Source organism: Bos grunniens, chromosome 24 (assembly GCF_055505025.1).
Source record: "Bos grunniens cultivar Pamir isolate PY7600 chromosome 24, Bosgru_T2T1.0, whole genome shotgun sequence".
NCBI classification, from domain to species: domain Eukaryota; kingdom Metazoa; phylum Chordata; class Mammalia; order Artiodactyla; family Bovidae; genus Bos; species Bos grunniens.
In genome coordinates this window covers 51117370-51139684 of record NC_141188.1, presented here as the reverse complement: position 1 = coordinate 51139684, position 22315 = coordinate 51117370, and the positions used below count along the sequence as shown (strand labels likewise).

Below are 22315 nucleotides of genomic sequence, written 5' to 3'. Positions count from 1 at the left end.
TGCCTGCTATGACAAGAGGAGCCCTGAGTTGCCAGCGTGGAGAGAACCAGGCAGGCCTGGGCGTGTGGGGCAGGGGAACTCCCATGTTATCAGTCACCTGATTGCTTTGGCCTTTGGTTTTCTGCTCTATGAATTGATGGGCATTGGATCTGATGGTCTTCCAAACTTCTCCTGATTTGGTGTTTGGCGATTATGGTAAATGTATGCCAACTCCTTGAGGGGTGGAAACTCTAATTAAGAGGTGTAGAAGCCACTTGGGTCTCGGCGTTGAAAGGGAAGAGCCCAGTTGCTCTTACTGTCTGACCTCCCATGTCTGGGCTGTGGAGAGTGGCTTGTGGCATGATGGTTTGGGAGGAGCAGGTATTTCCTTTCCAGAAACTTTCACTGCCTTTGAAAGTGAGAAAGACTGAAAACGGAACAGTGGAAGACAAAGTGAAACTACACTGAGATCCACAGCGTGCTTTTATCTGATGGTTTTCAGCACATTCTCAAAGCTGGGGACTTGGTCTGGTGTCAGACTCAGGAACAGGTAGTTCCTTGGGGTGACAGGGGCTGCGTTGGCTCGCCCCCGCGCCCATGAGGTTGTGATAGAGGTGATAGAACGGTTGTCCCTTTGTCCCTGCTCGGGCAGCCCAGGCCCTCCAGTCGCCCCCGCCCGGCGTGCACCCCTCCCTCACTGTCTCGGTTCCGCGTCCACTGCCAGTGCCTCCCTTCTGACACTCGGTGTGAGCGTGCTCCCCTCCCCTCCGCCTCTGGTGATCCTTTCCGCAGCCTCCTCCAGCTCCACACCCCCAACCACGCCCTCCGTCCAGTTCTGGGCCTCTGAACCAGCAAGCCCCCCGGGCCCAGCTCCAGGAGGGCTCTGGCTCTTCCCTCCCTTACCCAGCAGTGACGTCCAAGGACAGACAAGGCTCTGAGCTGGCGGCTCAACCTGGCTCTGCGATGAAGTGCTAACTGTGCTGCAGACCGCAGCCCCCGGGGGCCCGTCCTCGCCTTTCTCCTCACACAGGCCTCTCACAGGAACCCCCCACTGCCTCAGGGGAACGGAGTCTGTGAATTCAGCAGCTGCCCTATCGATTTTCCTTGATCTACCTTGCCTTTGGCAGGCAAGCCAAGGTCACTTGTGGGTTCGTTTTGGCTCCTGGTTTGAGGTTCTCAGAGGTGCCGCTGCCCAAGGGAGCGTGTCCCCAGAATGTCAGGCTGCAGCGGTGAGAACACTGGTCACTGCACGGCGAGAGACCTCAGGCTGCTGTCCAGAGGCGGGGGGACCCAAGCCCCTGGGTGAGGGAGCGGGGTGCACCCATTGCAGCACGGGGCTGGGGAGCTGGTGGTTCTGGGGGTGGTGGAGGAGGGCTTAGCGGTGCGGCTGAAAAGTAGGCAGTGGTCTCAGGGAGGACCAGGGTGCAGACATGCAGCAGTTTTGAAAGCGCCCCCCACAGAGCCCTGGACTTGGCGGCCTTGAGTATTTCGGATGCAGCGGATCCCCACACCTTCCTGTCTCTTCCTACCGAGTGCACACTGCCTGTACTACTTTCCAGAAGCTGAGGGGAAATAAAACCAAGCTGCGTCTGTATGTCTGTATGGATGGTCTCTGCCTTATGCTCTATGGTGCCTTTTGTTTGGGTCAAATTTTTAAGATTAGGGGATTTAAGTTTCAGACTGTATCCAACTCAAACTCCTGCCAAACCCCCAGAAGGTATTGGTTTGGCCAAAAAGTTCATTTGAGTTTTTCTATAACATCTTATGGAAAAACCGTAACGAAATGTTTGGCCAACTCAATATTATGCACCTACTTATATCTGGTCTTGAGGGGAAAGCCCTCAGGAGAAGGGACAGGGGTCTCCCTGCCAGCCAGCAAAGGGTGAAGAGGGACAGGATGGTACTTGGGAAGAGCCTGGCCTGGGCGAGGGGCCCGTGGAGGGCTGTGGGCAGGGCCCAGGGACAGCACAGTGACCTCAAGGGCAGGGCACACCAGGTCAGGAAGAGTGCTGAGCTGCACATGGCCGGGGGGTTCTGTTACATGCTTGCTTCCCTGCCCCTGAGGTGCCTTAGAAGGGAGATCTGAGGTAAGCTGGGGTTTCCCGCTAGTCCCCAGGGGACGGAGTTGTGCGCACGTCGAGATAGATAGGGGGTGGTGCTGTGAGTGTGACACACGCAGCCTCACTGGCCGCCAAGTCATGGTTGTAGCAGGGGAAGCAAGATGAACACCAAATTGTAGGACTGACGCAAGAGCCCACGGTGTGGAAACCACTTTCTGTGAGATTTAGCTGCGGTGGGAATTCAGACTCATTCAGTGTAGTCGGATACGGCATCTAGTAACAGATGGATTTTTAAAATTTTATTTCTTTTTTGGCTGTGCTGGGTCTTCATTGCCGCGCATGGGCCTTCTCTTCCGGCACTGCTCTCTAGTTGGGGTGAGCGGGCTTCTCACTGCGGTGGCTTCCTTGCTGTGGAGTGTGGGCCCCAGGTGTGTGGGCTTCAGAAGTTGTGGTGCACGAGCTTAGGTGCTCTGTGGCATGGAGGATCTTCCTGACCAGGGAGTGAAGCCCTGCCCCCTGCATTGGCAGGTGGATTCTTAACCACTGGACCGCTGGAAGAATCCTAATAGATGGATTTTTTTTTTTTAACTTTACATAATTGTATTAGTTTTGCCAAATATCAAAATGAATCTGCCACAGGTATACATGTGTTCCCCATCCTGAACCCTCCTCCTTCCCCATACCATCCCTCTGGGTCATCCCAGTGCCCTAGCCCCAAGCATCCAGTATCGTGCATCGAACCTGGACTGGCATCTCGTTTCATACATGATATTTTACATGTTTCAATGCCATTCTCCCAAATCTTCCCACCCTCTCCCTCTCCCATAGAGTCCATAAGACTGTTCTATACATCAGTGTCTCTTTTGCTGTCTCGTACACAGGGTTATTGTTACCATCTTTCTAAATTCCATATATATGCGTTATTATACTGTATTGGTGTTTTTCCTTCTGGCTTACTTCACTCTGTATAATAGGCTCCAGTTTCATCTACCTCATTAGAACTGATTCAAATGTTTTCTTTTTAATTGCTGAGTAATACTCCATTGTGTATATGTACCACAGCTTTCTTATCCATTCATCTGCTGATGGACATCTAGGTTGCTTCCATGTCCTGGCTATTATAAACAGTGCTGCGATGAACATTGGGGTACATGTGTCTCTTTCCCTTCTGGTTTCCTCAGTGTGTATGCCCAGCAGTGGGATTGCTGGATCATAAGGCAGTTCTAATAGATGGATTTTTAACCAATAGTTATTGCTTTTGTCAGAAGCCGTGAAACTGTATACTTATAAAGGGTGCGTTTTGCTGTATGGAAATTGTACTGTAATAAGTCTGACTTATAAATCCTCCTCTTGGAGGAACGACCTAGCAAGGACTGATAGGAATTGAGACATCAGTGCGTGTTTTCTCTTAAGTGGCATACTTGCGTTTGAACAGGAATTTTGTGAAAATGAGACCTTGACCCCTAGAAGCAGTTCCAGTGGATGAAGGCACAGTGTCTCAGGCTGGAGAGACAGAGGCAGGCCTGAGTCAGGGAGGCAGACTCTGCCCTGCTGACTGGGATCCTCTCGTTCCATGGAGCCCAGCCTGAGGGGCCGGCGAGGATGAACCTTCCTGGTCATGATGTTGTTGAGGCAGTAGAAGGACAGCAGGCTGCACTCGGGAGTCAATACCTGCTGTCTCCTGACCAGGTCCAGCCTGCTCTTATGAGAGCTGATTGAATACCTGCTGTCTCCTGACCGGGTCCAGCCTGCTCTCGTGAGAGCTGACTGAATACCTGCTGTCCCCTGACCTGGTCCAGCCTGCTCTCATGAGAGCTGACTTTGGATGAAGACCAAGGCCTTGTGGTTTCTCCAGATGCAGCCCCAGGGCGGCTGGCTGTGAGCAGCTTGGAAGCCTGTGGTGGACGGAGGGCAAGCGGCTCCTACAGTCATCTGCCTGACAAACCCCAGGTTCCCTTCAGTGAACCTCTGAGGGGTCAGGCGAACAACAAGATCATCTCCCGAGCTGACGGGGAAATGGAAACACTGAGATGAGAGGGCAGGGGTAGGGGGGAGTGCCCCCAGAGCGGCTGTGTGAGCAGGGGTCACATGAGGGGAGAGGCGCCCTGGGCACAGGGAATGTCGTGTTTGCAGAGCCTGAGATGGTCTGGTTTGTCCCGGGCCTGTGGTGGTGGCCGGCGAGGGTGGGAAGTAGGAACCATCGAGAACGGAGACTTGGCCTGGCCTGCCCAGCGAAGGTGTCTGGGGGATGGAAGGGAGTGAAGAAGGGGAGAGACAGAATCGGATGTGACTGACTTTTCAGCAGGGCTCCCTGAGAACCGTGAAAGGTAAGCTGGAGAGAGACCGTGGAGTCAGCAGAGCAATGGCCACACTGCAGTTGTACGGCCAGGAGATGCCGAGAGCTTTTGGCTGAGGAGGGAGGCAGCGGGTGAGGGCCTCCATGGCCCCGCACGTGACAGCCAGTTGTTGGTTGGAGCAGTTTCTAGGGACTTGTCTGGGCAGAAGTCTGACTTGGGTAACACGAGGAGCGAATAGGAGTGAGGCAGTGGAGGGGGCGAGTCTGAACTCCTGAGGAGGAGCTGAGAGAGAGGGAGGGCTGGAGAGGATTCAGGAGAGGGCAGATGGGCCACTCCTGGTACCCAGGAGGCAGGGGTGTGTGCTTGGGAGGCCGACCAGGAGGAGAAGCACTCCCTACCCTGAGGAGGGTCCGAGGCGTTGTGGTCTGATGAGTCTCTGAATGTAGAGCGGGAATGTGAGGTTTCCTGCTTGGCAGCCTGCTTCCCTGTGACGGAGGAGACGGGGCATCTGCTGAGAGGCAGCAGGGTTAGAAGTTCGAGGAGAACAGAGGAGGTGGGGACAGGCTGCCCTCCAGGGAGAGACGAGGAATACCAAGTGCAGAGATGTGAGGTCCAAGACCATCAGAGACTGAGATGTATTTAGGTGCTGTCAAGGCATGGTCGAAGTCCCCTTCGATCTGGGCACAGCGTCTTAATCTACAGAAGTGCTGTTCACTCTAGAATTCAATTTTCTTTTTTGGCACTAAGTTATACTCAATTACCAGCAGAAGTTGATGAAGGGAAGGGAAGTTGGTGTGTGATCTCAGCCAGCCACCCAGGTCTGGGAAAGGACAGAATGGGTGGCTGGGTTGGTCTCAGTTCAGTTCACTTCAGTTGCTCAGTCGTGTCTGACTCTTTGCAACCCCATGGTCTGCAGCAAACCAGGCCTCCCTATCCATCACCAACTCCCAGAGTTTACTAAACTCAGGTCCATCAAGTTGGTGATGCCATCCAACCTTCTTATCCTCTGTCGTCCCCTTCTTCTCTTGCCTTCAGTCTTTCCCAACATCAGGGTCTTTTCTAGTGAGTCAGTTCTTTGCATTAAGTGGCCAAAGTATTGGAGTTTCAGCTTTAGCATCAGTCCTTCCAATGAATATTCAGGACTGATTTCCTTTAGGATTGACTGGTTTGATCTTCTTGCTGTCCAAGGACTCTCAAGAGTCTTCTCCAACACCACAGTTCAAAAGCATTAATTCTTCAGCGCTCAGCTTTCTGTATAGTCCAACTCCTCACATCCATAGATGACTACTGGAAAAACCATAGCTTTGACTAGACAGACCTTTGTTGGCAAAGTAATGTCTCTGCTTTTTAATATGCTGTCTAGCTTGGTCATAGCTTTTCTTCTATGAATTAAATTAAGAGCAAGCATCACTTAATTTTATGGCTGCAGTCACCATCTTCTGGAGAAGGCAATGGCACCGTTAAGAGTCAGACACGACTGAGCAACTTCACTTTGACTTTTCACTTTCATGCATTGGAGAAGGAAATGGCAACCCACTCCAGTGTTCTTGCCTGGAGAATCCCAGGGATGGTGGAGCCTGGTGGACTGCCATCTATGGGTCGCACAGAGTCAGACACAACTGAAGCGACTTAGCAGCAACAGCAACAGCAGTCACCGTCTTCAGTGATTTTGGAGCCCAAGAAAGTAAAGTGTCTAACAGTTTCCATTGTTTCCCCATCTATTTGTCATGAAGTGATAGGACCAGATGCCATGATCTTAGTTTTCTGAATGTTGAGTTTTAAGCCAACTTTTTCACTCTCCTCTTTCACTTTCATCAAGAGGCTCTTTGGTTCTTCTTTACTTTCTGCCATAAGGGTGGTGTCATCTGTGTTTCTGAGGTTATTGATATTTCTCCCGGCAATCTTGATTCCAGCCTGTGCTTCATCCAGCCCAGCATTTCTCATGATATATTCTGCATAGAAGTTAAATAAGCAGGGTGACAATATACAGCCTTGACTTACTCCTTTCCTGATTTGGAACCAGTCTGTTGTTCCATGTCTGGTTCTAACTGTTGCTTCTTGACCGGCATACAGATTTCTCAAGAGGCAGGTCAGGTGGTCCTGGTATTCCCATCTCTTTAAGAATTTTCCACAGTTTATTGTGATCCACACAGTCAAAGGCTTTGGCGTAGTCCGTAAAGCAGAAACAGATGTATTTCTGGAACTCTCTTGCTTTTTCAATGATCTAGTGGATGTTGGCGGTTTGATCTGTGGTCCCTCTGCCATTTCTAAATCCAACTTGAACATCTGGAAATTCACAGTTCATGTACTGTTGAAGCCTGGCTTGGAGAATTTTGAGCATTACTTTGCTAACGTGTGAGATGGGTGCAATTGTGCAGTAGTTTGAGCATTATTTGGCATTGCCTTTCTTTGGGATTGGAATGAAAATTGACCTTTTCCAGTCCTGTGGCTGCTGATGAGTTTTCCAAATTGTCTGGTATATTGAGTGCAGCACTTTCACAGCATCATCTTTTAGGATTTTAAATGGCTCAACTGGAATTCCATCACCTCCACTAGCTTTGTTCATAGTGATGCTTGCTAAGGCCCACTTGACTTCATGTTCCAGGATGTCTGGCTCTAGGTGGGTGATTACACCATCATGATTATCTGGGTCATGAAGATCTTTTTTGTATAGTTCTTATGTGTATTCTTGCCACCTCTTCTTAATATCTTCTGCTTCTGGGTTGGTCTGGAATTAGTATTTTGCTGAGCATGCGAAAGGGGTGTTTTGTGAAGGTGGGAAAGTGAAGGAGGAGACGGCTGTCAGGTGGGGAGGAAGGAGCCACTTCTGCCTGGAGCTGTTAGGACAGCAGAGTCCTGGAGGCCCAGCTATCACAGGAGGATTCAGGGCTGGTGTGGGCAGGGCCACTGAGAGGTCACCAGGGGTGGGAGTCATCAGGGAGCCCGCAGAGGTCTGGGATGTTGCGAGATGGTGGCCAGGAAGGCTGTCTTGCTGGCACAGGCCCAGGAAGATGGGGACAAGAAACAGCCATGGAATAACTGACTTTGGGCTCCTTATCAACCAGATCTTGTCAGCTGCTGGGCTGGGGCAGGCTTTAGCTCCAGGCAATGTCTCAGGCCAGTGATGGCAGCCAGACATAGTTTCCTACAAGGGTTCCAGGGGTACCTTGGTGAAAAGCTGTCCTGGGCCACAGGTTTTATACCCCAGGCTGTTGGGGATGAGGGACTTAGTAAGTCCAAGGATTATTTCATTCCCCACCCCCCAGTTTTTTCTGTTTTATTTCAGTAGCAAAAAGTAAAATGAGGTTTAATATATTTTAACAGCTTTATTAAGATAGAATTAATGAACCATCCAACTCTGTATTTAAAATACACAAGTCAGTGGGTTTTTTTTTTTTTTTTCGTGTATTCAGAGCTATGCAACCATGAATTTCAGAACATTTTCATCATCCCCTAAAGATATACATTAGCAGTAATTCTCCATTCCTCCACAGCCCTAGGCAACCACAAATCTACTTCTTATCTCTACAACATTTGCCAATTTGAGATGTTTCATCTAGATGTGGCCTTCACCTTTGGTGTGGCCAGGAGAGCAGGTCAGAGGGATTCACCTCCTGAGGGACAGTGCCCACCTAGATGAAGGCAGAGCTGGAGTCCAGGCTCCTGGCTCGGTGCCTTGGGAGAGCAAGAAAGCGTGCATGAAGCTGCTGGCAGATACTTTTTTTTTTTTAAGGATTTGATTTGCTGCATATTCCAGCGCTACTGATAACCGCAATCTAGATTTTATCAAAATACAAGATTTGCTTGCTGTCTCCAATGCCTGTTTTAAATCTACTTATTGAAAAGATTTTTGGAAATGATTGCTTCCCACCTAACCATGCCTTTGTGGCTCCTTTAAAACTCTGTCATCAGGCAGGGAAGCCCAAACAGTGAGGAGCACATCAACCAACCAGCCTGTCCTGGCTTGAACCCCAGCTCTGCTGCTTGCCAGCTGTGTGACCTTGGGCAAGTTAGCTAACTGCTCTGTTTCTTCACCTGTAAAATGTGTATAGTAGCTTCCCTGGTGGCTCAGATGGTGAAAAATCTGCCTGCAATGCAGGAGACCCAGGTTCAATCCGTGGGTCGGGAAGATCCCCTGGAGAAGGAAATGGCTACCCATGCCAGTACCCTTGCCTGGAGAAGCCCATGGACTGAGGAGCCTGGTGGGCTACACTCCATGGGCTTTGCAGAGAGTTGGACATGACTGAGAAACTAATACCTAGTTCACAGGATTGAATGAGTTAATATATCAAAAATGTATAGAAAACTGCCTGGCAATAAGCTCTCTGGACACTTGCTTTTAGCATTATCTGAGATTCTTCATTCCTGTGAATTTCTGCTCACCTTCATTTTTAGTCAAGGATGAGAGTGAGAACAGAGACCAACCCTCGTCAGGAAATATGTTTACATATGACCTTGGTTTCGGGCCTCGCTTACTCATTGATTCACGTGAGTCTGATTTAGGGAATATGTCGATTATGAAATCTGCTGAGAAGTCCAGTTTCATGGACAAGACGAGCTGGATACTGGCAAATGCAGGTGCTGACCCGGGTGGGACTTCCCATCGCGGTCCCGCCCTTCCTGCCCTGTCTGCCCCGGGGCTGCCAGGTCTGGGTCATTTTGCTTCTCTTCTCCGGCTTCGCCTCCCAGGAGCTCAGCCAGGTTGGCCTCCTGCTTCCCCCCCGACCTGGTGTTTCTGAACACAAGCTGCTTGGAGACAAATATGAAACAATATATTTTAAAATGCTGAATTAAATATATTTTATTTTGTCTGCCCAACACAATTAATAGCCTCCTTGAGGAAAAAGTTTTCTTAAAAATCCTATGGCACTTAACACTGGATATTCAGTACCAATTACACCAAGTTGAGTATTGCGAAAAATCTGTTTGGTTACAAAGTATTTGAGAAATTTGTTTTCAAGTGGGTAAGCAATTTTTCATATGCACAGGTTTTATTAATTTACTAAACAAAGCCCTTTTTAAATGGCTAGTGGAAGGGTCACCTTCAGCCCTGCCTGATCCACATGTACAGTCTAAGCTAATGAATGGGCAAGGCAGTTGGTGGCCCGTAGCTGAGGAAGGGGTGTGTGCAGTGATGCTCAAGAATGAAGGAGGGGTACCCTCACATTCGACAAGGTGCCATCATCTTTGATCATTTGAGAGGTGGGCAGAGTGGCTCTGTGCTTTGTTTTTAGCAAAGCACGATGCGTTTTCACTTTCGAAGCTATCTCTAAAGATATGGAAAGAGGCTGCTCTTCAAATCCTTAATGGAGTGAAATCTCTAAATGTAAATTTGAGGGAGGTAGAGATTAGTACTGCATAGTTCAGTCACTAGGTACTTAGCACCCAGTTTGTGGCTGGAACCCAGTTTTAAGGTTTTTGAGGGGCAGGAAAAAGACATATTTCTCAAGTGCAACAAACCTACAGTTTATAGAGACAAGACAAGACGCAAAAGCCAACTGACGAGCACTGTTGGACAGTGCGTGTGTAAGAACTCAACTGGAAGAATTCCAGAGTGGGATCGAGGGTGATCAAGAAAGGCTTGAGAAAAGGACTTGAGCTGAGCCTGGACACTGGTGTTCAGATGAGACAGGGCCAGCTATCCTGCTGCAGGAGTTGGCCTGAGGGAACAGGAGCTCGGACTAGAGATGGGGTGATGTGTTCATGACCCTGAAGTCACTGGCCCCACCAGAACGAAAAAGCATCTTCAGATTTGTCCCATGGGTTGTGATTCTGCTCTTGTAACCTTCGCCTCCACCCTCGTCCTCTCCCAGCTCTTCCAGCATCTGCCAACCGGCAGGTTCCCTGAGGCTCAGTGCACGCCTGTAGACACCACAGGAGCCAGCACGCAGGGCATGTTGAGAGCGTGCAGTGTGGGATCCCAGGTGTCCATGGTTGAGTCTGCTTTCCACATCCGGTTAGGGTCCGGGTCTGAGTGCTGAATCCAGCCTCATTGAGGTCAACTTCCTGGCAGACTCCATCACCCTGCCTCCACTGTCGACTTCCTTTTTCCTCTTTGCAAAACCCCTGATTTTGTGAATCCACAGGTCCCCAAAGGAACCGACCAGAACTGGACTCAGAAGCTCTATGACAGGCACTCTGGCAGCCAACACTTTCAGAAACCCCGCATGTCCAACAAGGCCTTCATTGTCATCCACTTTGCAGATAAGGTAGGTCTTCTCATGGTGGGCTCAGCACTCCGAGAGCCCCACCTTCAGGGGACTTCAGGTTCTTGGGCTAAGAGGGAGCTGACCTTTGAAGTCAGATAAATGGCCAGGAGTCTCTTGGGTGGGGCCTTGTTTAGCCTCCTGGAGCCTGAGAGAGGAAAGAGCGGTTCCTTCTCCACGTGGCTCATTTCCCAGCAGCTGGTGTAGACTTAGAATTTCTCCATGTGGATTGTGTTCCATATGTACTAGCCCAGTGCTTCTCAAATTTCCATGTGCATGTACATCACCAGGTCTTGCTCAAAGGCAAGTTCTAATTTAGTAGATCTGTCGTGAGGCTGACAAGCTGCATTTAGAGCACCCAAAGGAAGCCTTCTGTCCAAGGCAATCTTATGGGAACTCCTTTTTGAATCAATGTGTTATTTGCTCCTTCATGTTTGAAACAATGTGTTATTTGCTCTGTCCTGTCTGACTCTTTGCAACCCCATGGACTATACCCCACCAGGCTCCTCTGTCCATGGAATTCTCCAGGCAAGAATACTGGAGTGGGTAGCCATTCCCTTACTCCAGGGGATCTTCCCAACCCAGGGATCGAACCCAGGGATCGAACCCAGCTCTCTTGCCTGCATTGCAAGCAGATTCTTTACTGTCTGAGCCGCCAGGGAAGCCCAGAACAATGTTGTTATTGTTCAGTGGCTCAGTTGTGTCTCACTCTTTGCAACCCCATGGACTGCAGAAGAATGTGGTTTTCCACAAAATGAATATTCAACTTCCTGTCTATACATCTCGGTACATGTTGGGTTTGCATTTTAGATGAGAGCATCCGTGGGTTTCCCATGTACACGCAGCTCTTTCAGAAGACGCTGTGGACGAGATGAAACCAGTGGAGATACTGCTGAGGGCCCCGGGTCACGCAGGAGCACTAACTACCCTTTCTGTTTCTGGCCGTGGCCCCAGGTGGAGTACCTTTCAGATGGTTTTCTGGAGAAAAACAGAGATACCGTGTACGAAGAACAGATCAACATCCTGAAGGCCAGCAAGGTAAAGAGCTCCGGAAGTGGAGAAACAGAAGCGGAGCAGCCAGGCCAGAGCCGGGCAGGGTGTGGTCAGTGCCAGCCCCAGTCTGGATCATGCTCGGGGGTCGGGGGTGAGGGGCCTGCCAGTCATTTCAGTCTGAGAATTTGAGGATGGCCTGATGAAAGGAAGGAAGCAGGGGATCGCAGAGGCGACTGGGAAAGGTACCAGCTAGTGGAAGGATGTGGGAAGGGGTCCAGTCTGAAGGTATCATGGTGAGTCTAACTGTGGACACGTTGCAGGCATCCGTTGTGTCGTTCGTCTTCCGTCTCCTTGGAGCAGATGTAAAAGTACTTAAACTCCTTCAGATCCTAGTTTCAGCCCCTTTGATTTCTGCTTAGCAGTCTGTGGAACCTCTCTACGGCCAGAAACATAAATGGAGCAGTAGGATTCAGGGGACCCTTACATCTACAGTTCGGGAATGTTGCTTTCTAGGATCTCCAAAATTTCAGTTGTTTCCTTCTCATGAGTATAACAAAAAGGCAGCAAATATTGTGTCCATTCTACAGGTAGAAGGACCAAAGTACCAACTGACCTAAACACATTTATTAAGTACCTACCTGGCGAGGCACGGCCCTGACATACCTGTAGGCATTTACATTCTGTTACGGGCTGGGGGTGGGCAGGTGAACAAGCCTATAGTAACTGAAGGGAGAGGCGGCCTGGGCTGGGGCAGCACGAGCCCTGCTTGTCCTGAGAGCCCCCTTGCTGATGCTTGGAGGCAGGCACCGATGCTGGCCACAGCCCTTCAGAGGAAGCCCAGGAGAGGACCCTCCAGGAGTTCAGAGGCTGTCTTCTCCGACCGCGTGACTCCACACTCACTGTGGAAGCCTGATAACACTGCAGGTAGCAGATTAATTTCTCTTTGTGATAACCTGTAGCTGAATGCCATAGGGCTGAGGTGATGGAATGCAGAAAATACACCCTGGGGATGGACCCAGGCATCTAGAGGCAGGTAAATCACGTGGCCCTGAGGCCAGGGTTTTAGGGAGGATTTGGGTCGTTACCAGCAATGTGGGCAGCCCAGGGCAAACCCCGGCTCGTGTCATCTCCCCATATCTAGAGAATTAGTCATCACTGAGACAAACTTGCTTTGGATAAATGTGCACGTCAATGTGAGATTAACCCCTCGCCTTGCCAAGTGTCCAGCCCTCTAGTCCATGGTGGTTAACGTGACTTTTTCCATTCTTTGCAAGAAAGGCAAGGGATGGGAGGGGAACCACAGTGAGAGAGTAGAAGTGGACGATTTGAGCCCTGAGGAGCACGTTTCCTCGTCCTGTGTGTCTTAGAAGTAGAGGCCTGTGACCTCCTGTTCCTGTGACAGTGGCCCTAGAGGGCTAAGAAACTTTCTTGTGACAGGCTTCTCCTGTCGGGGAGGAGCATCAGTGAGGGACCGCGGGGGAGTGTCAAGAACTTTCCGTTAAGTGCAGAGTCTGGTTCTGCCATTGATTTTTGTCTTAGTCTGAGTGTCTCTCGGGGATCCCAGTATCTAGAAGGGATCTAGAAGGGAATCTCTCACCCTCTTGTCTCCAACAGATTATCTGTTATTAGCCACTGAGATTTTTTTTCCCCTTATTTTTATTTAACAAACTTTATTAAACATTTGTGTGATATATAGTGGTAACAAGTACGTGTAGTTAACCTCACAGAACTTACAGTCAAGTGAAAAGATGTACAGTTTGATCGTAAGTTTTGGTGATGCTGTGAAGGTCAGGAAGAAGGTTCTGTGGAAAAGAATAATAGGAATGTGCTGGGAGTCCCCACAGTCACCCCCAAATTGAACCATTTGCTAGGAAGACTCTCAGCCATAGTGCTCATGGCTATGATTTATTACAGCAAATGGATATAAGGCACATCAGCAAGGGAGACGGTGCCTGGGGCGACGGCCATGGAAACCAGGTGTGAGCTTTGGGAGTCCTCCGCCAGGGGAGGACGGGGAGTCCTGCTGAATGTGCTTCTTTCCACCGCAGTGCCTTGTGATGCCTGCTGCCACTGCTGGGTCACTTCCGTCGTGTCCCACGCGTCCTCTGTGCAGCCCCGTAGACTGTAGCCCGCCAGGCTCCGCTGTCCGTGGGACTCTCCAGCAAGAATACTGGAGTGTTTGGCCATTCCCTTCTCCAGGGGATCTTCCCGACCCAGGGATCAAACCCGTGTCTCTCATGTCTCCTGCACTGGCAAGCGGGTTCTTCACCACTAGCGCCCCCTGGGAAGCTCGTGATGATCCCTGGCAACTATTTACCAGAGCAGCTCACCTGAGCCTGGGCATTCAGGGTTCCCTACTGGTAGTCAGTGGTGTTGGCACCCTTTGCCTAGCAGGTACCAGTTCCAGACTCGCAGCAGGAAAGCAGGTTGGCTCAGCAAAAACAACATTGTTGGTGTAAACAGTTTAGGCTCAGTGAACCATTCTTAGGAACTGCAAAAGACGCCCCCTCCAAATCCACGTTTCCAGACACCAGCCAAGCATGTGTCTTGTGAGCAGGCCTCTCTAGGATGGCAGTCTCAGGCCTGGTGTTTATTCTTTTCTAAACAGGTGTATCATTTTAGATAGGGTGTACTAGATTTTTATTAGAATTGAAATATAGGCTCATAAAAATTCAAATAGTTTAGAAATATATAAAATAGAAGTATTCTCTCCCACTCCTGACCTACCTTTTCATGCATTCCCACTCTGATAATACAAGCATCCTGGTACATCTTTTTAAAATTGAAATGAATGGCATTATATACAGTCCTCTCTCATTTTTCACTTACCATTATCTCTTGACCACTTTTCATATGAGTACATATCCACTTCTTTTCCTTTTTTAAACAATTGTTGGTATTTTGCTAACTCAAATAACACTGCAAGGAATGCCCTTTACATATATCTTTGCTTGCTTGTATAGTTGTGTCTGCCTGTAAATTATTAGAAATGGAATTGACAGTTCAAAGAGTATGCACTTCAAATGTCTAGCAGCATTGCTAAATTGGAGTGTAAAATAGTTCTGTGATCTACTCTTAAAAGGTTTGTTGTTCTTGTTTAGTCACTAAGCTGTCAGACTTTCTGCAACCCCATGGACTGTAACCTATCAGGCTCCTCTGTCCATGGGATTTCCCAGGCAAGAATACTGGAGTGGGTTGCCATTTGCTTCCTCCAGAGGATCTTCTCCACCCCAGGGAGCAAGCTCACGTCTCCTGCATTGCAGGCAGATTCTTTACTGCTGAGCTACCAGGGAAGCCCACTCTTAAAAGGTACCAACTCCCTTCTCTTCACTGTCCACCTACCACAACTCTAGCCTTCCCCTTCACCAGCTAACATTTCTAAAGAAACCAAAGACCTTGTTGCCAGGCCCTCCTGCTCCCATCCCAGCAAACCCTCAGAGATGCTGTGATGATGACCAACAGCCCTTAACGATTGAACTGAGAGGGGCTCCCAGGCTCCCCAGACCCCAGTAGGTGGAGAGCTGAGAATGCTCCACCCTGGACTCCTTCCAGCCCATTTCAGACATCCCGGGAGATGGAAAACAGAGATCAACAGTATGTCACTATAAACCTACAGATGGGATCTCCGCAGACTACAGCTGCCAATCAGAGCGATTAGAAATGTGCTTTAAATCATTCGGACAGGTGGACACCACTGGCAGCATCTGTTGTTGTAGCATTTTTAAAGCTCATAGTTCACTGAGCCTCTATCATTTTCTTTAAATTTTTTTTCACAGCAGTCCCACAGAGTTTATGTTTCTAGGATACACTTAAAGCAGAGAGAAAAATAAAAGACCTGGAAAGATACAAGCCTATGGTATCCAGTTAATGCCCACCTTTTTACTGGTTTTCTTCTCACTAAGCATAACTCTTACATCTGGTAGGCAAATTCATGGTTTTACTTAAAGTATTTTTATTTGGAGAGAGACCTATTAGCTTTTTCCTTTTGTGTGGCATCCCTGGTAAGAAATGAACAAATCAGTGTGAAAAACTAGTCAGGATGGGATGGAAGATAACCAGGAACCCTGCCAGCCAAAAGGCTGTTGAAGAGCTCCCACCAAGAGCAGTGAAATAAAACGGTGTTAATGAGAATGTAATTAGTAAAGCCAGTTACGCTGCCTAAGAGGCTATAATACAGCTAATTGCTTCCTCAGCTATCAGAAAGCTATAAATAGAGATTTAAGTAGAGAGATGCCTCTTTTAAAACATGACTTCAGGTTAACAGACTGATTTGTTTTAGATTCTAAAGATGGAGGGTTTTCCTTCTTAGTGTTTATTGTAAAAAGTGATAAAATTTATAAATCAGGGTGGGGGGAATCTTGAAGGGACGATTTTTTCTTCTGGAGATTTCCTATTCCAGGGCCCCACAGAGTTCAGGTCAGAGAGCTGGGCAGTGGGTCCAGGGTACATGCCGGCAGGTGCTGGAAAGCAAGGGCCATTCTGGGCCATGTTCCCAGGCAGACCCTGCTGGTACCGTTTCCACAGCATCCACGTGGACGGGATCTCAAGACCAGTGTGGTCCTGAGGCCAGGCAGACCATATGAGCCCAGACTGCCTAACCTGGGCTGCGACTGTCTCTGAGGTTCAAGAGTCAGGATGCTCTGACAAGGTCCAAACACCATCTCCCCCCGCCCCCCCACGTCTCCTTGCTCCCTCAGCTTCAGCGCATCAAGGGTGACGACTCATGCATTCCATTGCTTTCTACACGGCTAGCTTCCTTCCAGGGTACACACATGTTTCATTTTGAGCAAGCACATTTGCTTTACATTTTTAAAAGTTGTTATATAATAGCTTTTGAGTCATCATACTATGTAACATTAGCTTTGAAGTGTTTTTGGAGGCCTTCCTGTTTAAAATCAGTTTCTGCTGGTAGTTATAAAGCCTCCCCCAATACTTAGAATAAATAGATAACTGTGTAAGATAGAACTTTAGTCAGGAAAACATGATCGTTCTCGGCAATACAGGAAGGTCCTGCTTCTTGAAAAAAAAGTGCTGAGACTTTTCCTCCAAATACCCTTTAAAACCCCTTTAAACAGAGTCAGTTCAGTTCAGTTGCTCAGTCGTGTCCGACTCTTTGTGACCCCACGGACTGCAGCAGCCAGGCCTCCTGTCCATCGTTAACTCCCAGAGTTTACTCAAACCCATGTCCATTGAGTCGGTGATGCCATCCAACCATCTCATCCTCTGTTGTCCCCTTCTCCTCCTGCCTTCAATCTTTCCCAGCATCAGAGTCTTTTCAGATGAGTCAGTTATTCACATCAGGTGGTCAAAGTATTGGAGTTTCAGCTTCAGCATCAGTCCTTCCAATGAATATTAAACAGGGTATTTCTTACCTAAAAGTTCAAAAATTGTTTCCACCTGGAGGGTAGCATTTACCATATATAAGAATTGATGGAAAAGAAAATGTGTTTGTTATTATGTTTACAGCCAGAGCTTCTAAAGACTCGAAGCTAGAGATTCCAATCAAATGGTTATTGTAGTGTGTCTTATTTTAGTATCACATGTCTGCTTTCAAGAAAAGATAGTGTTCATATAAACGGAAGTGAATAGCTGTGATTTCCAAGGTAACGGCTATGTATATACCTGTAATTGACATTTTTCTTAAACCCTCAAGTGGTCTTTAGAAAGTGTTTTCATATTTCTTTTAATCCCTTTTCAAACAGATCTGCCTCAGGCTTTTAAAATCTATATATAGACTTGAGTAGCAGAGAACACCAAAGTCAGTGCCTGCCGACACTGAAATAAGTGACATGCAGTATCAGGGAAGTGCTTGGTTTGTTTGAAGGTTTTATCTTAGTATTTTCAAGATTGAAGGGAGCAGGTTTTTAGAAAGGCCCAGGTGGATCCTGTTTCTGAGGACTGCCTTAAGGTGAATTATAGTGCTTCCATTCCTGGGCGGTCAGCTGGTAAATAGACTTTCTGGTTGTTTGAAAAGCAGAACTGGAGTTAGTTAATTAAAAACAACAACAAAACACAACTCTCTCTCACTCAGAAATGTGTTCCTTTTACATGAATCCATTTTCAAACAAGAGCTTGGTAACTACTTTTCGTTGAGACTTGGGTTTGTCTACAGTTGGGACACTCCGGGCACAAGGAGGTCCCTGTCTGGCCCAGTCCCTTGTCCTGGGGAATGGGTTGGGGGTGGGGTGGTGCGGGATTTGCCTGGTCTTTTACTGTTGCCTGCAGCCTGAGGTTAATCAAGGTACCTGTTGGTCATTCCATCTTGTGGTTAAACTAGATGTCTCTGTGTGTTCACTGAGTTTGTAACGTCAGTTCTGAATAGAACATAGAGCCCACCCCTCCCCTCTAGTGTTAAGGTCCCAACACACTCATCTTCTCTGTCCCAGAGACCCGACCACTTCCAAATGCAGTCTCGATAGCCGGGACCTAACAACGAAAACATCGCTTTTATTTTATTTATTTTTTCATCGCTTTTAAAATACAGTACAAATGCTCCAGGCTTGGTTGTGTTTGTTCCTCAATTACGGCGCAGTGCCTGCGTAGATTAAAATCTGCCTTGAACAGAAGTTTTCATTTTTTGTTCTTATAAATCCTTTAATATATCAAATAAATAAAAGGCATCGCTTTTCTGATGGCAGCAGGGAAAGGGGCTTAAATTTTAAAATACTCTTATTATTGCATTCAATTTCAGAGTTCCTTCTGTGATTCTGATACGAGCTCCAGACCTCAGAAGTTACAGATTTTTCACAAAAAAAGCTACTATTAATGATTTCTATAAATTAGACTTTTCCAACGGTATAGTCATACTGTTGGTAACTTCTACCAAGACCCAAACATCTTGGAAGCCCACTTCTGAAAGTATGTGAATTAGAATAATTTAATCAGTTTGGTATTGTTCGGACTTGGCAGATGGAATCACTGATGTCTTAAGAATGTGAACCTGGCTTCAGACTCCCATCAGTCATTTCCTTGCGGACACTTCTAGGCGCCTTTCTGACTGGGCCCATGACCCTTTCTCACGTGTGCCTTGGCTCTCTGGCACTGGTTTACAGAGGCCCCATGCCTGGGCTGACCTCTCCCACGTCCATCAGCCCCTCTATTCCTGCCACTGCCCCTGTTCTCAGTTAGTATGTGTGATGGTGGCTCTTTGCCGTAGACAGTGAGGACCAACAAGTCTGTAAACAAGGGGCTACTGGTATGTTTTGGATGTAGAGAAAACTCTCAAACTGGCTGTGGGGTAGAGCGTGTTTGCAGAAGGATATGCCCAGAAGGTGGGCCTGAACTGGGACAGGGGCATTCTGGTTGATCGAGAAAGGATGCTGAGGCTTAACCGTGGACAGACTAGGTGATTGGGATGAGAGGTAGGGTGGTGGCAGGATCTCTAATCTAAACCTGGGAAGACAGCTGGTGGTAGTGCTTTGGGCTGTGTTGAACTCGGAGCTTCCAGTGGAACACCAAGAGTGAGGAGGAGGGTATTGAGCAGAGGGTTGGAACTGTGGATCGCCGTCGTGGAAGATCGAGATGGAGAGAGGGGCTTGAAGGGGATAGTTGAAGCCACGGGCACAAAGGACACTGTCCAGGGAATGAGTGTTAGAAGAGTTAAATGGCGACCATGTGGTTTTGGGGAATCTGCAACTCAGAGGAGAGAAGTACAGGAAGGTGGAGCGGTGAAAGGTGCTGGAAGAGAACACAGTGGGGAAAGCGGGCAGCAGGCAGGAGGAAAGTGGTGCGTGATGGAACAACATGCGTGGTGGCTTATGTTATAGCAAAGTGATAACGTATTATCTGAGCGGGAGGGGCACTGAGATCAGATTTCAGAGCCCCCAGAAGGCAGACTCGGACATTCAGAATTAGCAGGAGGAGATGGGAGACACCATTTTAATGGGAGTTATGGGAAGAAAGGTGCATGGATATGAGGAGGAAGAGCCTGGAGACTGAGCACAAGTGTTTGAGCCTCGTTGGGATGGGAGTGGCTCAGGGTTAGAGGGCGGGGCCCGGCTGCTCCTTTTGTCCCCTCCCCACCCGCAGGCACATGGTAGTGGCCTTCCAACCCTTGATCCTGTCCCCAGCATCTACTTCCCCAAGGGATGCTGGCACGACCAGTGCCTTGAGAGCTGGGACTGTGTCCCACCTGCCCCGTGCCTGGCCTGACCTTCACCCCAGTGTACACAGCGCGTTAACAGAGAGGTTATCTTACCTAGTCTCATAGCAACTCCATATAGCGAGTCTGTCCTTATCCCCATTTTACTGATGAAGAAATTAAGGCTTAAGTTAAATAACTTTACAAGATGCAGTAATAATAAGTGTGGAAAATTTTAAACAGCTTTATTAGACCATAGCTTCCTTCTACCACTCCAGAAGGGAAAGAAGTTTTGCCCATCTTTGTAGGTGAAGGTTATGTAAGATTGCCTGGGGAAATTACTTTTTTCCCTTCCTTTCTTTAAAATATAATTCTTATACCCCAAGTTGACCCCAACTTATACCCCAAGTTGACCCCAACTTATACCCCAAGTTGAAGTGTATAATTCAGCAGTTTGAGTATAGTCACCACAGCCATTACCATGGTAAATTCAAGAATATTTTCGTTACTCCAAGGAGAAACTCTGTTCCCATTAGCAGTCATTCCACTTTCCCCATTTCCTCAGCCCCCTGGCCAACTCTAAACTACCTTCTGTCCCTGGACATTTCTAGTAAGTGGAATCACACACTGTGTGGTCTGCTGTGTCTGACTTTTTCACTTGGTGTGTTTCCAAGGTCCAGGCAGGTTTTAGCATGAACGAGGATTTCATTCCTTTACACTGTTGAGCAATATTCCGTTGTGTGTATACATCACATTCTGTTTATCCATTCAGCAGTTGACGGGCGTTTGGATTGTTCCTGCTTTGTAGCTACTAGGAATGATGCTGCCACAGACACTGGTGTGCAAGCGTTTGTGTGGACATGTGTCTCCAGTTCCCTCTGGCGTGTCTTGGAAGGCCACTTGGAAAGAGTGCAAGCAGCATAAAGTCCAAGAGCTCTTGTTCTCCATCTTCTTCCTCTGTTTGTTTCTAGTTCCCGCTGGTGGCTGACTTGTTCCATGATGGCAAAGACTCTGCTCCCACCGCCACCGCTTCTTCCAAGATCAACATTCGCTCCTCCAGACCCCCCGTGAAAGCCTCCAACAAGGAGCACAAGAAAACCGTGGGTTACCAGGTTAGCCCCCAGGCCCCGGAGCTGTGGAGCCTGGCACGTGAGGCAAGACTGCCTCTCTGGAGATGAAGGACAGAGGGGCAGAGTCAGAGGGGGGCCCGAGTGGCCTCGGTAACCACATCCCCAGCCCCAGCCTGGTCCTTCTGTGCCCTTTGAAGAAGGAAGGTGCAAAACCTTCACTAGAGGGAACTGGAAAGGGAGAGAGGGGAGGACTCTAGCCCCACGTTGAGTGTCTGATCCCTGTCAGGGGGGACTACATCGCAGGACCACAGACACCTGAGGGTGAGCCTGGAGGGCTAGGGGTGCAGTCTGGGAGGGCGGGATCAATAGCCTGGGGACCCGAAATTGAGAAACGGCTCCTGCTGTGGGCCTTGACGTCCAGCATGTCTCCCAGGAGAGCAGAGTACCTGCTGAGCCACTGACCCTCATGCTTTGGTAGATGCCTGCTCTGGGTGCGTCCTGTAAGGCAGTAACTGCCAGCATGCCACCCGGGCACCCTGTATCAGGGCTGCAGGGCCTCCAGCCATGTGACGGTCCCTCTCACACTCTTGGCCCTTGCTCGCCTCATCTCATCTGATCAGGGTGCTGAGTGAAACACACCCAGAAGGTCTTTCCCCAGGTGCTTTGCAGAGCCTGTTGCTGGGATGCGGGAGGGTCTGGGGGTTGGCCACGCAGCCCAGCAGCGTCAGAGCTGGAGTCTGCCCCCAGGTCCCTGAGGGTCTCCCTGCCCTGCGTTAAAACAGTAATGAAGCGATAAGAGCATTGACAGCTCCCACCCCCAGTATGGGGGTGCTCCTGGACATTCGTGATTCACCACGGAAGGCTGAGGAGGAGTAGGTCACAGGGCGCTGACCTCTGTCTCCCCAGTTCCGCTCCTCCCTGCATCTGCTCATGGAGACACTGAACGCCACGACACCGCACTATGTCCGCTGCATCAAGCCCAACGACGAGAAGCTGCCCTTCCAGTGAGTGTCGCCTCGAAGGTCAGGGGCATGGGGCAGGCACAGCCCCGCGGGTCTGTGGTCCTCGGCGGGATGAGTGGCGGGTCCTGCAGCCCCGCCCCCCACCCCGGTGGTTTATGTGCCAAGTATGGACCCCAGCTGTCTGCTGTTTGGAGAACTGGGGGCCGTGAAGGGCCAGCTCCCCGATCTCACATTGCTTATAGTGATGGTTAGGGTGCCCACGAATCAGAGAGCTGGTTAGAAGTGTGCCGTTAAATGGGGACGTGAGTGTATCTCACAGCAGCTGCTCCGTTCAGAGATGGGAGTGGTCAGGGAGGAAACGTAACCTCACGTGGTGCATCGAGTGATGAGACGTGCAGACGGTCCCGTGTCTCACACCCCTCTCTTCTGGGCCTCCAGAACCATCCACACTTGCTCACTTTCCCCTCTCTGAGACCCACATTCTGCCACTACTCCTACCTTGACATTTTCCTTCCATTTCTGTCGCCACTCATATGGTTTGCTGCTGCTGCTGTTCAGTCACTCAGTCATGTCCGGCTCTTTGTGACTCCGTGGACTGCAGCACGCCAGGCTTCCCTGTGCTTCACCATCTCCTGGAGTTTGCTCAAACTCAGATCCATTGAGACAGT

General features: G+C 49.1%; 1 protein-coding gene across 5 annotated transcripts in view; it reads left to right on the top strand.

Annotated features, from left to right (window-relative positions):
- The window catches only part of MYO5B (myosin VB), a 335064-nt gene that overhangs the window by 236138 nt on the left and 76611 nt on the right, over nucleotides 1-22315 (top strand). For all 5 annotated transcript variants that reach the window (XM_086373450.1, XM_086373448.1, XM_086373451.1 and 2 more), the window contains exons 13-16: nucleotides 10423-10545; nucleotides 11497-11580; nucleotides 20587-20727; nucleotides 21592-21689. In XM_086373450.1, the coding sequence (XP_086229576.1) occupies nucleotides 10423-10545; nucleotides 11497-11580; nucleotides 20587-20727; nucleotides 21592-21689 (446 nt within the window). The remainder of the gene's footprint in view (nucleotides 1-10422; nucleotides 10546-11496; nucleotides 11581-20586; nucleotides 20728-21591; nucleotides 21690-22315) is intronic.